This window comes from Drosophila subpulchrella, unplaced genomic scaffold, assembly GCF_014743375.2.
Source record: "Drosophila subpulchrella strain 33 F10 #4 breed RU33 unplaced genomic scaffold, RU_Dsub_v1.1 Primary Assembly Seq354, whole genome shotgun sequence".
Classification (NCBI taxonomy): Eukaryota; Metazoa; Arthropoda; class Insecta; order Diptera; family Drosophilidae; genus Drosophila; species Drosophila subpulchrella.
Window position 1 is genome coordinate 7,213,013 of NW_023665577.1, and position 17,355 is coordinate 7,230,367.

At 44.2% G+C, this 17,355-nt stretch overlaps 2 protein-coding genes across 3 annotated transcripts; one reads left to right on the forward strand and one right to left on the reverse strand.

Annotated features, from left to right (window-relative positions):
* Positions 1 to 556: 556 nt before the first annotated feature.
* LOC119561060 (RB1-inducible coiled-coil protein 1) lies at positions 557 to 11,748 on the reverse strand. The gene is made up of 5 exons (XM_037874896.1): positions 10,844 to 11,748; positions 3,579 to 6,650; positions 2,943 to 3,276; positions 2,783 to 2,882; positions 557 to 2,410 (listed from the first exon to the last, which is right to left on the reverse strand). The coding sequence occupies exons 2-5, from the start codon at positions 6,428 to 6,430 to the stop codon at positions 1,638 to 1,640; spliced, it is 4,059 nt and encodes a 1,352-aa protein (XP_037730824.1). The 5' UTR covers positions 6,431 to 6,650; positions 10,844 to 11,748; the 3' UTR covers positions 557 to 1,637.
* A 1,430-nt stretch (positions 11,749 to 13,178) lies between these two features.
* On the forward strand, positions 13,179 to 17,173 carry LOC119559895 (A-kinase anchor protein 17A). 2 transcript variants are annotated; one of them, XM_037873052.1, is made up of 8 exons: positions 13,179 to 13,775; positions 14,027 to 14,487; positions 14,543 to 14,800; positions 15,132 to 15,339; positions 15,498 to 16,129; positions 16,193 to 16,252; positions 16,301 to 16,378; positions 16,500 to 17,173. In XM_037873052.1, the coding sequence occupies exons 1-8, from the start codon at positions 13,575 to 13,577 to the stop codon at positions 16,951 to 16,953; spliced, it is 2,352 nt and encodes a 783-aa protein (XP_037728980.1). In that variant the 5' UTR covers positions 13,179 to 13,574; the 3' UTR covers positions 16,954 to 17,173. The 2 variants fall into 2 exon arrangements, with proteins under 2 accessions (XP_037728980.1, XP_037728981.1); XM_037873053.1 differs by having other exon boundaries at positions 16,319 to 16,378.
* The last annotated feature ends 182 nt before the right edge of the window (positions 17,174 to 17,355 follow it).

Consider the following 17,355-nt stretch of genomic DNA (forward strand, 5'->3'; position numbering starts at 1 on the left):
TGAATGAGTAGATTTTCAAGTCATATAAAGTGAAAATATTACAACTTTTTGTTGTACAGTTCGTCAAATTGAAAGATCAACGATATTGAACATTCAAATATCTACTTGGCGACATATTTTACATATGTTATACATACATAGATAGGATTTTTAAAAGAGATCTGAAATTTTACAAATCGAGGCCTTTTTGTCAGTTTGTCATTATGTGCAATAATGTTTGTAATTCCAGCCAAAGATTGGAACCATATAGAAAATTCACCTTTCGAAGTGCATACTTCTTATAATGCGACTGTAATTAATATAGCTATAAGCTTATAAATGAAAATGAATTATCATAAAACTTAAATGTTTTTCTTATACTAGACTTGCTTGTAATGATTAAAGTCCCCGGTAAATAGTTAAGCAATACACTTGGCTATACGAAAAATGTAGTTCAAGAAAGCTGATTGCTATGCTCACATAGTATCAGCGTTTTGATGAACAGTTTAAAATTTAAAACCAATCGGCCATAAATTATTTTCATCCAAATGTTCAGAATCATAAATTAAAAGAGCCATTTTAGTTTTGAAATGTTTACCATTTTTTATTTGATTTTTGATTTTACACTTTTTTTGTAAGCTTGACAATTTTGCGATCCGCATTTGTTACACCATCGTTTCCACGATTCCTCATTTAAATTGTTTAAAGTATTTTTAAATATTATTTTTTGTTTTATTTACATTTTGCGTTAAAAAATTATAACGCATAAATCATTAAATGTGTATATATCTATTTTGTTGTTGTAATTTTCAAGTGTTTCCTTGTTATTAATAAAGGCATAAATAACTATTCGTCGATTTCCGTTCTTATTTATTTACACAAAGTCGAAAAATCAAAATATCTTAGATATAGAGAGGGAGAGAGAGTAGAAGTTTGATTTTTGGGGGGAGGCGGGGGAGCAGAGTGTTGTAAGCTGAGCATAAAACTGTGTTTTTTGCAGGCTGAGCCCAAAAGATTGTGTTTGTTTGTGTTTTTGTGTGAGGGTGGGTATGTGTGCAAACTCTTTGTGTTCTAGTCTTTTTAAAATGCCTATAAAAAATATAATTTTGTTTTTCTCATTTCAATTTTACTCGCTACGAAACTAGTGTGACTTGGAAATAATTTTCTTGGCACTAAATGAAGGAAATTATAACTTTAAACCGAAAACTACCAATGTAAATATATTTATTATAAGGTAAATTTGTTAAAGTACATTATTTTTATTTTAAATAAAAATTTTGAAAATCCTAGCTTGTGTTTGTGTCTTGGTGTGATTGTGTTTGAAGGGGTATGGCCCTCGCTCAAATTTGATAAGATTATATCATTATGTAGACATAGACTACATAGAACATTTGTTTTCAGTTTCTGTTTGAATATATATTCTGCACTTGGTAAACTTTAAATTAGTTAAGTATATAACTTTTCACTTTTCTGTTGCTGTGGTTGGTTGTTGTTTCTTGTTGGTGTTGCTGTATTGTGTCGGTGACGGCCCTGTGGCTTATATTTAGGGGGTATTTTGTTTGTATGCTGCGGTTCCTACACAGAGTAAAAGATTTAGCCTAGATACACACTCCATTTATGTATATAAGTAGTTATATGTAACTCCCAATTGTCGCTCACTACTCGGAAATGGGGAAATCATCGGCATCGGCATCGCCATCATCCTTGCCCTCCAGCGATCGGTACTCGTCGGAGTCCTCGCTTATGGCCGCCGTACCAATGGACATTGGTAGCATGGGGGCTGTGCTGACAATCGGCTCCGCAGCGATGGGACCCAGGATGCTGGCACTTGTAGTGGTCGATGCAGTTGATGGTGCCGGGGGATTGGGGGGCACATAGATGGTGATGGTTTCCGGTTCCGGGTTCTCCGGTTGGATTGTTTGATTTGGACTTGTTTCAGCCACAGGCGCTGCACTCTCCACCTCAACGTGTTGTTCTTGTTCCTGTCGCTGTTGATGTGGTTGTTGTGTTAGGGGTTGTGTTATTATATCAGCAGAGGCCAACAGTAGATCCAATTTAAGTTTGCTCGATGCCGTTGGCTGCTCTGTTATCACAGACTGTGCTTGAGTTGCTGCCGCCGCTGCAGTTGTCGTCGGTCCCGCTACGGCTGCTGCAGCAGTTGTAGTTGCTGATGCTGTTGCAGTCGATGAGGCTGTTGCAACAGCAGCTGTTATTGCCGACACGGAGCCGCCAGCAGCATGCAACTCATCTTCCTCGCTGACGCTTATGTAGCGACAACGCTCACTAAGCAGTGAAGCTGATTCGTCATCCTCCTCATTCACGCTCGTAATGCTCACCGTGCGCTGCTTGAAGCTCTGATAGACGCTGCTGCTGCTGGGAGCATCGATGACATCTCTGGGCGATGCAACGGCTGCGGCGGCGGATGAGCTGGCTAAAAAGAAAGATATAAGTTAGTTTTTTGCAGGTTCTTCATCGCTCCCAATGACGCTGTAAGTTTTGTGAATGAAACGACACATTCAATTTGTTAATATCGCTTAAAAATCTATTCTCAAAACCAATTTATTTACAGGTTGAATCTGTATTATAATTGTTATATTAAAATATCACAACGAAATCGAATAATTCTTAGAGGTTTTTGATTCTTATAATATGTACAAATGTGTAAGTAATATTCTTTCAAATAACAGAAACCAGAAATAATTGAAAAACATCATATTATGAAAATGCAAATACTCCATATAGTATTTAATGAATTAACGTGTTCAGAACTATGGACGAATCTCCCGCTTCAATTGGTACTTACACTCTAAGCGCTCCCGCCGCGAAGCGTTTCGAGAGGGCAACGGCGCTAGCTTTATGCGATAGAACTTGGAGCCCCTGCTGACGCGATAGCGATTGTCATCCTGCAAAGAAACCATACTGGTGAGTATTCATGCCAAGTAATCCTAAAAACGTGTACTCACCTTTCGCGCCTGACAGTACTCCTTGTCGATGACCCGGCCTATGGCGTAGTACGGCAGCGGGATCTGGTTGAGATCCACAACTGCCAGCGAGGGATCTAGTACCGGAGTGGGTGCAGCAGGAGCCGTCAGCTGCAGACCAGCGAGACTGTCGGCGTGGACAAAGTACAGGGTGAGCGAGTCCTGGACGACCATAAACTGCGCATGTCGCATGCTCCAAACCACGAAGACGAGATCGCCTCGAGCACATCCCTCCAAGGCGATGGCCCGGTGACTGGAACTGACGCCGGACTTGGAACGGGTTAAGGGCCCACCGACATTCAGATCGTAGGCAGAGCTATGAACGGAAAAGCTATGTGTTAGCATTCGTCTAACCGGAAAACCAAACAAATTAAACAAAATTAAAAAAATTCTTTGAAAAAAATAATAAAGGGGTTTTTCAAATTTTGCCGCCTGGATAAAAATAATAGGTAATGAATAAATAACTTTTAAGAAATGTACACATATAGACCAACAAGTTACACGTCAATCAGTAACTGTTGTTTTCTAATTGACTAACTTTTAAAGCAAATTAAAGGTATTTTAAAGTAACTATGTTTTGTTTAGTAACTGCGATTTGAAATGGCTTTTATTCCTTACCTTCTCATGGCTGCCACACTGGTCTCCATCTCTTGGCGACGGCTTTTCTCCTGGCAAAGCTCCTCTTCCAGCCGACACTTGTCCTTGTTCAGATAGTCAATCTTTTCCTTGAGCCAGCTGTTGCCATCCTCGTTGGTGATCATCTCCAGTCGGGTCTTCAGCTGGTACGACTCCTGGGTGAGGATCTTGTTCTGCTCTCGCAGCTGATCCAGCTGCCGCTCCTTGTCGGCCAGCATGTCCTTTAATATGCCCACGTTGGCCATCACAGATTCAGAGTTCAGGGGCAGGAGGCGTGACTGCCACAGCGATCGCTCCGAATCAACGGCCTCGCTTATGGCACGCTCCCTTTGGGCCAGTAGTTCCTGGCGCTGCTGAGCAAGCAGATGGTCGATATCCACGCCGGCGTTGGCGCTGGCCACGCTGGCACTGCTGGTCGGACGCTCTATTTTCTCAAGACTACAGTCCGACGGCGAGCGCTCCATGGATGTCATCAGTTTGAACCGGCAACGAAGGGACTCGAGCTCCGTTTTGTGTTCGTGGATGAGCTGCTCCCGGGCTTGCGCCACCGCAGCCTGCTTCTCCTGCTCCGCAAACTGCAGTTTCAAGCGCATCTCCTCCAGCTGCTCTAGGGATTTTTGTTCGCGTGCCTCACACTGCATCTTTAGCACATTGCACTTATCCCGCAGGAGATGTAGCTCGGACTGGAGCTCATCCTGGTAGTTAGCAGCATCATTGCGAAAGATGCCCAAATTAGAGCGAGCTTCGGCGAGGCAAGCTCGTGCCAGCTTCGACATATTTTCCATGTCGCTACGCATCCTCTGGAGACTGCCAGCATTCTCTTCCGTCAGGGTGCCAGCACTGAGCATGAGCAGATCCTCGGTGGCAGTCCCCCGTGCTATTTGCTCTATCAAACTGGCAGAGGTTGATGTAGCAACGCACTTGGACGTGGTGCTGAGCTTCTCGAACTCGGTTTCGGTATCCGTTTCGCAATCGGAGGCAGCTGTCTGCGCCTGCAGTTCGGCCAAGCGGGGAGCTATCAGTGGGGTCTCCTGCTCCAGTTCTTGATCTTGCTCACCACCTTTGCCCGATCGGATGACGAAAAAGTCTATCACTGGCTTCATGTCGGGCAACTGCAGCTGTCCGGCAAGTTCCGGCAACTGCGAGGAGAGCAGCTCCATGTCCGATCGACTCAGAGGAGGGAGACGCGTGTCAAAGCTCAAAGGGTGCTCATTAGCGAACGCTGGAGGCATGTCAGCCATGCCAGGAAACAGAATATTGAGAAAATGACCTTCAAAACTAGCATTGAATTCCCTCCTCCGGCGCAACTCCTCGCTGTGGATGCGATCGAAGTCCACAGAGAGTCGGGTGGCCCACTGCCGGAACTCATCCGAAAAGATCTTCCGACGCACCACCTCCGCGACGGCGGCCACATAAGTGCTCGGCGCACGGTGGATCTGTTCGATGATGCTGATGTGACGTTCGGCACGCCGCAAGCAGCGATGGTTGAACAGCAACCGATTGTCAAACTCACTCATCCCATTCTCGATCCACACGATCCGGCGCAGACGAGTGTGCAGATTCCACCCCAGCTCGTCCTTGGAGTTGGCTATGCAGCGGCAGTACTCGCGTATCTTTGTGTGATTCTCCAGCATCACTTGTAGCTGGGAGCGATGCGAGAGACAGAGGTCCGGCAGGACGGAGTTGTCGCGCAGATTCTGCGCCCGCGCCTCGTTCTGCTGCAGGGCGAGTGCCTGCTCCTTTTGCTCCTGCACCATCTTCTTGATCCGGAACTTAAACTCCTCCAGTTTGCAGAGTCGGTCACCGAGGCCCTTGATCTCCTTGACCTCGCCCTGGTTGGCCATTTTAATGATCTGCTTGACCTCCTCCTTCAGTTTCTCATATATTTCCGCACTGAAGATATCCAACCCCTGGATGCACTCGTCTGACATGAGTTGCAGAGCACTGTGGTTACCTTTAGAGCTGATCCACTGCAGCAGGTTAAGGTTGTGGCGACGTGCCAGCGAACTGCTGCTGGTCGAGGTCTGGGAAACGCGCTCCTGCTGGTCAGCAGAGTCCGTTTCCGCCTCGTCGCCCATTTTCAGCTTTTTGTTGGGGGAGTCCGCCTGCGAGGATTCAGTGAGACCCTGCTGCTGCTGCGCCGGCTGTTGCTGAGCGGTAAACACGTCGTCGTTCTCCAACAGTTCGTCAAAGCCATGGAAATCCGCCTCGGCCAGGGACATTAGGGCCGGGAGTATGGGTATCCTACCCAGCTGCTTGAGATCATCGGCAAAGTTGCGCAACAGCTCCAAATAGCTCTCCCGCTTCTGGAGATGCCGATCGAAGGAGGAGCAGAAATTGTGGAAGCGCTCGCGAAACTCGTTCGTCAGATCCTCCATATTGGCCACAACCGCCGACCAGCCCTGCTGCTGGAGGTGCTGCTCGTGGACCAGACGCTCGCACAGATCCTCCTCCTTTCTGGCCAGCTCCCGCATGTGCTGCGCCAACTGCGCGCGCTGACGCACCGTCTCCAGGGCCGGTGGCAGGCGGTGGCTCTCCTCCACCTGGCGACGGAGCTCGGCGTCGGCGTCCGAGTTGGATATCGTGGGCGCCGGGCGCTCGTCCCCCGTGAGGAACATATAGATGGGATTGGTGTCTGTGCCAGCCGAGTAGCACGACACCTGGGTTGAGTGCGTCAGCATTTCGCCGCCGCTCACCAACAGCACAATGTTGGCGGCCGGGATGTTGTGCAGCTTCTGGATCGTGTCCTTCAGGTGCTCCACCGACTGCAGGGCAACGTTCATGTCAAAGCTCAGCATGCGGCCGACGTCCACGTGGAACACGTACAGCATCATGGAACCGTGTGTGTTCCCTCTGTGTCCTCGACTTGGCTACCTGGAGGGGATGCTCCCGCTCCTCCCTCTCCCACGCCCGCTCCGCCTCCTCCTCCTTTTGTTCCTGTCGTATCGCTTATGTTTTGGCAGTGCTACAGAAGATTTAGTGGTGTTCCCTCATCGGTTCGTGTGCTTATACTTGTGGTCGCCTTGTACTCGTGTTTGTTTTGTGAGTGTTAAGCTGGAAGATACAAAACAAAAGAGACAAAGAGAACGGGTGAGTAAAGATACTGTTAGCTGTGATGCGCATTCAACTTATTTAGATCTAATGAGCAATTAGCTAAATGTCGTAATGTGTAGTTTCTCTGATGATTCTTTGTTGTTTACTTAAGTTAAGCTCTAAAATCAATTTATTCAACCTGATTTTTCTCGCTAGACAACTTATCGAAAACGAAATTAAAATTTTTCGAAATGTTTTTAAAGAAAACAGCTGATATTTATTTAAAAATTATAAACACTGATGATGAAAAACTACTACTAAATTAGGCCCACCGAAACGCTCTAGAGATGTTAAATCTGTTTTAAGCCAACTAATCAGCAAGCAGCCCGGATTTAAATTTCGAGTACAAAAACCCAACACACTATCGTTTACAACTATTGAATCCACTTCAATCTGCCGCGGAGATTAGCTTAGCTATTTTTAAGCCATTGATTGGATCTCTGTCGCTCCTCAACAGCTGTTAGACAGACTGTCGCAGTTGTTTTTTGCTCTCTTTGTGTCGTCAGAGGGCCGAGGGAAGGCGTAGCGTGGGGGCGGATCAAATGTTAATGACTAACTGGGCCATTTCCGAGTCGCAATAAAAAATAGCAGGGCGAGCATGTGCACAGACGCTTATTCAATTTTATTTTTATAATTTTGTTTACAGTTTGGCCTCGCAGACGGCTTTTGGCGATAAGGCGCATAACAGGGAAAGCGGAAAAGCGTAAAGAGCATGGCTCCGCACTTAGAACACGCGCACTCACTTTTCCCCACACTATGTGTTTATTTTGCGAGCCGTAAACAGCAGCAACCAGAGCAACAACAGCGTGGAACGTGTTATCAACGCACCTTGATTTGAACACGTCTAGACTAGCGGGTGGCTCGAAAACAAATGAGCTGAGTGAACGGCGAGAGGCGGAGAGAAACGTTGAGCGGGCGAGAGAGCGCCGCACGTGTGCGACGATCACAGCTACTCGCAGTGTGGTTCTCCCAGCCATTTTATAGCCAGATTTTAGTGCCTGCTAACTTGTTTATCAAAAGGATGAGTAATAAAAGATACATATGTACATATTACATTCTTTAAATGTAATTCTGCGAATATTCAGTTGGGCTTCCACAACTCGCAACCCATAACTCGAATTCATTTATATTATGAACGCGAAATCTTAATAACTCAACCTTTTTCGACTGTAGCTTTAAATTATCTTTTAAATATATTCGTGACGCCTTCGCCTACTTAAAAAAAACATGTAATTATGTGAGTGGGGCTTTAACTAATAAGCTTTTTATAAAGGGATTATATGCACTTGTACTAGATAATGCGACTTTTACTAAGATAATTTGCAAAGAGACCATAAACTACAGTTCTAAGAATACTAACACATTAAATCATACTGATCGGTCCGTTGAAAACAAAGATACTGCATTCTATTGCTAGCTAAATTTTGCTTTCCAACAGCAAACTTCCCAATAACTAACTTATTATACATTTTTGATCAGGGATAAGCCGTTCTCCCGAAATCCTGAAAAGGATTCCGAGTATAATTAATAAATTTAAATTTTGTAGTTAAAGATACAAAAAAAATTAATTTAATTACCTCTTTTCTTTCATATATGAATGCACATAATATTAGAAATCTGTTTTTTTTTTAAGTAAATGAACTAAAAACTATGAACTATTTAAAGAACTTAGAAATTGTATTTACCGACACTATTTTTACGGAAAACCTCTAGGATAGAAAAGAACTTTAGCTAGGATCAGAATAAGCCATGTATCTTTGGGAGCGAGAGGTGGCAGCACTGACTCTCAGCGTGTGAGTGGGAGAGAGAGAGGGAGGCAGAGAGAGGAATTGCTGCTGCGCATGTGTCAATGCCAACGCCGCCGTAAACCGCGACGCCGAAGCACCAGCATTTACCTGATTCCGCGGTCCTTTTTTTTACCTAAGCGAATTTCATAATTTCGTTAAACCAAACTTGAAAATTTCCAAGACGCGGGTTATTACTGACGGTTTCCTCAAAATTTTCCATAGTTCGGGGACACGTGTAACGGTACGCCGTTTTTATAGCTGACGAAATACCGGGAACGATTAACTCAGGAGCATCTGCAATACCTAGAGAATGCCAGGTACTATTTAAGCAAATTGATGAAATTGCTTTCGGAACTGATAGGCAGAAAGCAATAACCGGCCGATTAATCACCAATGACATGCCAGAGTGCAATAATCTCGGACCCCTCAACCTGAATAGAATCGCGATAGCAAGCGAGCCCCAACCTGATAAGATCTTATCTAAGGGGTGGTGAGCAGTATCTATGTTGCTCTTTTGGAGGTATGTGTCAAAATGTAAGCGTGAAATAAAGGGGAACTCCAAATATCGGATTGGCTGATAAACTTAAAAGCAGATGTTGTTTTTCTATGTAGGCTTGATTTTCCGGTTTCAAAACATGAATTACCCAGTTTAAGTTACGCATCTTCTTTAAACGGAAGGAATAGTATGTTCGGATTTGTTTAAGTTGATCAACAAACATTTTTGAATTGCTATGTATATTAAAAGAGTTTGAGATAAACTATGAGGCTATTTCATAAAGAAATGCAGATAAGCATCTTTATGTGTAAACACTATAGTTTATAATACGAGACTACACATTACAGGGAGATTCGGACTTATGGTTCCGAAACACTTGAGCAATCAAAAAAATGTTAGTGCTGAACCTAGAAAAACATTTTATTTATAGGGAATATTTTGGGGGTATACAAATATGTATTTATGTTTGTAGGTACATACATATGTACAACGAACATCAAATTTTAAGACACTTGTGCTATCATAAAATTTGAGTTTTTGTAATCAATAACATAATACAAACCAACAATATATGAAAACTATTAAGAAATTGAACTTAAAAGATTAAATAAAATATTATTTGTAAAACTGTAATACAAGTACAAGTGTTTTTAGCTAAAATTTAATACAGATTAAGCTTGGACTACACAGAAAAAACTGCTTCATATTGAACCCCACACCTTATGAATAATTTTAACATTCAATTTAAGTGATTTTTTACTTTTTTATGAACATATGGATAATGCAGGTTACCTAGTCCAAATTCTGATAAAGAGTCCGAAATATAGACCGCTAAACCTGTTGACCCACAGCAGTACTATTAATATATGTAGTGCTCCGGGGTTATTGTACGGGACCAACAAAGAATCCAAACTAGCGGATCTTTGGTCAGGGGGTGAGTCTAGGTGACGTCACGGTGCCAAATAGCACACTTTAGAGAAGAGAAAGAGGACGAGCAGAAAACCCTGAACCAAGCCAAGTGAACCGAAAGTGAACTCCTCTGCCGCTGCAAACTGATTACAGAGCGTCGTCGGCAGCGCAGTCAGAGTTTATCAGCTCTCTCTTCTTTGGTCGTTGTGGGGGGCAGGAAAAGCACTTTCTCGCAGGGAGAGCGATAAAGAGCGGCTGACAGGGGGGGCAACTAACTGCAATTAATGGTAAACGGCACTCTTGTTTGTCCCCTGCACTTTATTAATATGTATGCGGACTTCGTGGGTAAGTGGTTTAAAGGGCATGACTCACACAGAAACTCCAAGTGCGGTAAACAAGTTAAGCCAAAAGGCGAAAACAAAACGCAAGAACGTAAACCGCAGACAATTATAAAACTCAACTGAAAACACACGATCAGCTGGTCTGCTGCAACTTATCGATATTCGATAATCCGAGCCGAGCTGCAACTCATTCTCCGTTTCCCTTTGCACCGCTTCTTCGGCCCTCTCCCCATCTCCCTCTCACTCAGCTGTTGTTTTGTTTTATTGCCTTTCCCTTTGCACTCATTCGGTTGCAGTTAACAGGAAAAAGCTCTCGAATGACGAACAAATGCACACAGACACCGAGTTATTCTTGTAAAATATGTAAATTATGGCAATTAATTGCAATTTGGCTCAAACGGACGCACACAACAACAATGCGCGAGGGTTGCTGACGTTCGAAAAAAAGAAAATGGCAGCAGGTGTAGTTGCTATTGGTGTAATGGCGAAAAGGGTGTTGGGTGGGGAAACGGGAGCGGGCGGAATTTATGCAGTTAAAAGGGCGTCGACAGGTGCACTGGTGGTGGTGTGCATAAAACTATAACTAACGGTTAATTAAAACCATGCCCCACTCACACTCACCTTATAATCTTTAATCAATTTTCACAATGGTGGGCCAGTGTGCAAGTGTTATTGTTGTCTGCTTGTATGTGTGAGTGTAGCGCGGTGTGTTCGTGTGTTTTGGTTTTAATCAATTGTAAACGGGCACGAACACACAGGCGCTGCAAATTATTTTACATCAGCTGTGGCTTTGTATGTATCTGAGTGTGTTCGTGTGTGCTTGTGTTTTTATTTGCAACAGCAACAACAACAACAAAATAATAGCTCTTCCTCTTTATTTTCGCCTGCTGCTCCCTCTCTTTCAACGCCACAGTGTTTGTGTTTTTTATTTTCCACTTTGCCTTCCACGCTTTTCTTATTTATTTTGTATGGCTATTCTTCTTCTTCCGCTGCTTATTACTTATTACTTTAAAAGCTATTTTCGTTGCGTATCAAATGTGCAAGTGTGTAAAAGCATTTACTCGAGTTTCCTTAGTCTCAGTGTCCATCAATATGTTCGAGCAAGAAAATATTTTCCATATAATTTTCAGGCTGTTTTCGTTTCGTTTTCCCCTTCCTTCTGTTCTCTTTCGCTGTTTGCCTTCCTTTTCTTAATCTATTTCTTTGTCTATCACAATTGCGTTGTTGTTGCTGCTGCTGTGGGTGTTGTTGTTGTTGTTGTTGGTGCTGCTTTCTGTTTTCTGCTTGCTGCTGCTTGTTGTTGTTGGCAGTTTTACTTTTCGCGTCAGTTTTTTGCCATTTACACGAAGCGGGCACGGGAGCCTTCTGGGTTTTTGAAGTGACACAATTTCACTCGCGCATATTGTAGCTTTGCTTAGATTTCTAATTAAAATTTTATGGTATAAAAATGAAATAACGCACTTCGTTCTCACTTTTTTGTCTTTGCTTATGTGCGATTTTGCGATGTGAGAATGACAACAGATTTTCAAGTCGATATCGATAGCGAAACTAGAGGGGATAAGTTACTCAAAAGCTGCAAACAGTGATTTTGATAGGCGGACTCCATTGTCACATTTATAGGAATATGCAAAAAAAATATAGAAACTGAATTTATTTATACTTAAGCCCTAGTACTCAGATCGGCTAAGAGTTTCACTAGTCCAAAAATCTTATTCTTTGTAGTGTGACCGAAGTTTTCAAAGTTCACCCGCAATGCATGTAGCATGGTCTTACTGACAAGCAGCTGGGTTTGTTGCCAAACGGAAAACAAAACAATTTGAGAAATTTAAAAAGGAGGAGTCTGCTGGTACACAAAGAAATTAAATTAAAAATAGATGGAATGTTCAACGAATGTTTTTATTTATGTAAATTAGTTGTTTAAAGCTTCCTTTTCGTCCCACGGATGCTTCGCCATCTTTCCCGCGCCACCGCAGTCCAGCTCCGAGTCCCAATGGGCATATTGGACCTTGAGGAAGTGGGAGCCGGATTGGGAAAGGGGTTGATTCGCTGATGCTGCAGAAATTCGACCAGCATCCTGGCAGTGGCTGGCCATGGCTTCTCCAACGCGCTCCTTAGCGGGCGCCCGATTTTCCTCCTCCTTATAGAAGACAGCGCGTCCTCCAGCTCCGCTTAAGCTGCCTATTAGCTGGTGGTTATGGTATACGGAGTCCGAATGGAGAGGTCTTCGGAGATCATATTAATGGTGGTTCTGCTAAAAAGATTCTTCTATTAGTACAACGCAACCGAATTATTTTGGCCAGATCTTACATTCATTGCGAGGACACGCCCGGCAGGATGTCCATGTAGAGAGCGAAGTCCCACTCGGCATGTTCCTTTCCACTGGGATTCTCTAGTGGATCTCCTCCAGCGCTTCAGCTATTCTGCGGATTTGCCCCTGTTGTGGTATTGCTTCCTGTCGGTCAAGTCCCACAATAATGGGCAACAGCTTGGATTAGGCATCCATTTTCATCTGCACTGACCTCCTTTAACCGTTTTTGGGGTTTTTCTTCCATTTAAAATTTTTAAATTCCCACCCGCTTCTGCACGAACACCGCCAAAGATTAAATTTCTTATTCTTTGGGCCGCGGCTAACGGCGTTCATCGAAAATTCACTCCCGAAATCTGGTATTTTTTCTGGTATTTCCTTAGCTCATCTGAGTACCACGCTGAAAAACAGACCCGACGAAAACCTTTAGCCGCCTGTTTGCCTCTCGCTCACTCCTATGGTTAGCTCGCGGTTTTCGTCGATGTGAGTACTAGGCTTTAAATTAAATTCAATTAAAATTGTAAATTGTAGTTTTATAAATATAGCATCGCCAGAAAGCTTAAACCGTTTCCCTGCCCGAATATCCCTAATTACCAATGGGATACCTGTTATTGGTCCATCCCTGTCTGCGTTTCGTTTAACGAGCCTATCGACAGTTTGCCATCTCTAGTGAAAAGTGCAAATAAAATAACCCGAAAAATTCTCCTTTTTAGCGAATCCACTCACAAAAAGTCACAGCATTTATTACACCTAAGTAGCATTAGCGGGGATCAAAGGTTAAGGTGGTCCGAAAACCCCAACAATCCGATTCAGGCGCCCATCAAACAGAATTTCCCCTCCTTCCTGCAGACTTACCAATACACATTCATGGGCGGCATATTCCTTTTGCATTTCCGTGGGCGTTCTTTAGGATTACACCATAGTTTGTAGCTCTAGGTTTAGTCTGTTTACTTGGTATAAGAACACAAATATTACTTTCTGTATTTTGCCTCATTACATTGTACTGTGTCGAATCAAAAAACCGAACAAAACAAACCCCTTTTCCAAATGACCAACATCCAGACCATAGAAAATGTGGCCGACTGCACGCCTCTTTACCTGCCGCACAGCTTGTATCTCAAGCCGCTGGCCAAAATGCAAATCTCCGTTTCGCTGCCGTCGATCAAGTCCGGCAAATCCGTGTCCAACCTGGAGATAATGGACAAACTGGGCGCCGAGCTCAAACCGGACAAGTTTCTGCTGCTCAAAGTAAGTGCTGGGTTTCCTATTTTTCGAATTCAAGGAATTCCTACTTACTTTAAAGTTGATATTATTTTTAAGACATTTTACAATGGCAACGGGATAAAGATAAATCACTCTTTTAAGGCATTTTATAACAGTATTGATTTCATTTAAACTTTACAACTAAAGACTCCTTTTCTAAAAAAAAGTGTATCCTAGAAATGTTCCCGGCAAACAACTAGCCATATCAATTAATCACAATTCGTATACCCCATTAGGTCTCCAAAAGCACAGTAAACACCATCCGCTTGGAAGCTGAGCTGGATGAACGTAAACGCCTCCGGCCGGCCATCCAACGCCTGGACGGCATTTCACTGCGCATCTCTGGCTTCAGCGAGTCGTTTCGAGTGCGTTGCACAGAGCACAAGGATGAGTTCCCCACGCGACACGACTGGGACTCCTACTTCCGGGATGCCCGCAACATGGACGAAATGAAGGCGGGCGAACGGCCGGACACCATTCACCTGAGTCACCTGCCCATGCGCTGGTTTTGTCCGCGCCACTCGGAGCACGAGGAGCACGTCAAGCCCAGCGAGAGCATCTTTAAGCGAATCTTCGAGAAGTACGGTCGTGTCCGAATGGTGGACATTCCAATCTGTGATCCGTACCGAAAGAGCATGCAGGCGGACATCAACGGCATGCGAACGTTCAGCTTTGAGCAGGATGTTCTCTTCGAAGCGTGAGTTTGGAATTACTTTTGTCATTTCATAATGCTCTTATCATTGTCCTTACAGATATGTTCAATTCGAGGAGTACTCCAGCTTTGTGCGCGCCATGGATGAGTTCAGGGGCACTAAGCTGGTCCGAAAGTTTGTGGACAAAACCCAGGCCATCAACATTTGTGTCAACTTTGACAAGCAGAAGCATCTGAGCGACTCGCACGTTCAGCGCCGAGAACGCATGCGGAAGAAGTGCATCGCAAAAGCCCAGGCCGAGGACGAGGAGCGGGAAAAGCTAAAAAAGCAGCAGGAAGAACAACTGGAACGCGAAAGGTTTGATCATTGTTTTGGGCCGGGGACAGAAAGCAGTAATCAAATGGCAATCGCTCTGTCAGTTTAATAAGTAATCCCCATCAGGGATTTCTTTTGCAGGAATAATTTAAGTCAAAAATGTCGCGTTGAGCTTTGCTATACTACTGTTTTCTCCTCTGGTAATATTACATTTACATATTTATGCTTCTCACCTGGCGGCCGCTGGGCGAGGCGAGCCTTTAGCCAACCGTTCTCTGTATCTTCTAGACGAACAGTTAACAAATATTTATTATGCATAACAAATATATCAAAAGCAAAACAAAAACCCGCAACATTGCAACAAAAATTACAGGCAAAAGCAAGAAGAGTTGAAAATAGCGGAAGCGGAAAAGCAGCGTGAACGCGAAGAAAAGCGGAAAGAAAAGCATCTTAAAAAGATCCAGGAGCGCGGCCAGGTGGAGATCTCGCAAAAGATACGCATCGAGGAGCGCAAGCTGATGATAGCCCAACGCAAGCTGGAGAGTATACGCACCCTGGAAAAGTTATTCGAGCGGATACAGGTAAGGAAGTCTTCGAGGTAGCATAATTATCACACAAATTGGTTTCAAATACAGCTTTGAAGGATTGGTATCTTAACAAATGATTGAAATCGTATAATATATTCAACCTATATTATAATGTTAACTTCTCACATGCTCACATTGCTCACTCATTTCAGCTGAAACAAAAGGACAAAAACCGTCGAGCCAAGCAAGATGAAGTTAAGGACATTCAGCGTGGCCGTCTGGTCGCAAAGTACAAGGCTGCTACAGAGAAGCTCGTCTGTGATCAGCGTAAAATCGTGCAGGACATTAAAAGCAACACTCCACTATTGGGTCTTTTGAAGAGCAAATCCAAAAAGAGTGCTGCGCCAATGGACGCAAGCAGCGATGACGAAGTGGCGGCCAGTAAAAGGCACAAACTGGGCAATGGCGTAGCTGACTCTGCAGCGGCAGCCGGTGCTAACTCCGCACTTAACCCGTTGAAAGCGGTAGCCGCAATGGCCGCTGGCGCCGTCCCAGGAGCGGCTCCTTACAGTGCCGAGGCCGCCAGCGAATGGATGCAGTCCCTCTCTATGTTTGGATACGGCTTGCCGGGTGTATTTCCAGGAGCGCTTTATCGTCCACCAGCTCCATTTCCAGTATCCAGCAACTATCGTGGGTTCGCACCACGTCCACGCGGTCGCGGAAGAGGTCGTGGCATCGGGATAAGGGGTGGTCGTTCCGGATATGACTCCTATTACAATTCCAAGCACGATCGCTACGACGACGAGGGCGACAACGGCTACTACCACAAATCATCGCGGGGCAGGTAAGACTCGAATGTTGAAAGTACTGATTCGCTAAACTAATAGTCATTTTCTTTAAATTTCAGAAATCGCTCTCGTTCTTCATCTTCGTACTCCAGAAGTCGGAGTCGTTCCCGGGGACGCCGGTAAGTAATGCGTAGATTTTGATTACATTGTACTATAAACAAATATAGAGTTGTTTGTCGTTCCAGACGCTCAAAGTCGAGAAGCCGCTCCCACTATCGAAAGTCATCCTACTCATCAAGATCCAGGTAACTAAAAATGCAGCACATAGCAATATATATTTGGTCTGGCACTCGTGCAGATCCCAATTAGAAGGCTTAATAGATGGGCAGTGTATACACATTTAAATCGGAATGCTTCATATTTTAGGCGCAGCCATAGCCGATCTTCTCGCAGCCGCAGTAAGACGCCATCACAGCGCAAGAACCGCAAACTGGCATCCACGCGACGATCCCGATCCACCAGCTATTCCCGATCGCGTTCCCGCTCCCACTCTCGCAGGCATTCGAGTTCGCGCCGTGATCACCGAAGCCGTCATCGCAGCAGTCGTACTAACAGCAGAAGCCGCAGCCACACACCGAAGGAGGTAAAACTGGAGGCGGACAAGTTGGTGGCTTCAGCCGAGAAAATTCAGCGCACCATCGAACAACATACGAAGGACCGGATGCGCGAGGAGGAGCGCGAAATCAAGGAAAACTTCAGACATGTCCGTACCAACAGCCACAACAGCAACCACGTGGACGCACAATCACAGGAAGAATCCAACGATAGACGAGACAGCATCAGCAAACGCAGCAGTCGCCGCAATTCACCTGCTGACTGAAACATAATCATTAGTTTAGTTGTTAGTAAGAGTTCCGTAAATAAAGATATCAAAGTTGTTTCCCCTGAATTACACTGTTTCTCGACTTGCGTACTTCCCATCCGATTGAAGTTAATATAACCCATTCTCGTGCAAAAATATTAGCTGATAATCTAGTAAAATATGTAATTGTAAATTTTAGTGAACGAAATCATTAAAGGAACTGCCATAACAGCCAAAAGCCACCATACCTGATCTATTAATTTGTTTTTGGGAAATTACCTATCAAAACTGTTATAACTATTGAAGTACTAACCGGACCACCCACATATTTAACCCTTTTCCTGGTTATACATATAAAAAATGTATAGCGATTCTATGGTTTTACAAACTTCATTGCATGAGACTTATCTATAAAGTTTC

Excerpts from the sequence above, each read along its gene's own strand:
- LOC119561060 (XM_037874896.1), bottom strand. The coding sequence starts at position 6,430 with ATGATGCTGTACGTGTTCCACGTGGACGTCGGCCGCATGCTGAGCTTT. Across the intron at positions 3,277-3,578 it reads AGTGTGGCAGCCATGAGAAG|CTCTGCCTACGATCTGAATG; the intron begins GTAAGGAATAAA and ends TTCCGTTCATAG. Across the intron at positions 2,883-2,942 it reads AGTACTGTCAGGCGCGAAAG|GATGACAATCGCTATCGCGT; the intron begins GTGAGTACACGT and ends GTTTCTTTGCAG.
- LOC119559895 (XM_037873052.1), top strand. The coding sequence starts at position 13,575 with ATGACCAACATCCAGACCATAGAAAATGTGGCCGACTGCACGCCTCTT. Across the intron at positions 13,776-14,026 it reads ACAAGTTTCTGCTGCTCAAA|GTCTCCAAAAGCACAGTAAA; the intron begins GTAAGTGCTGGG and ends ATACCCCATTAG. Across the intron at positions 14,488-14,542 it reads CAGGATGTTCTCTTCGAAGC|ATATGTTCAATTCGAGGAGT; the intron begins GTGAGTTTGGAA and ends TTGTCCTTACAG.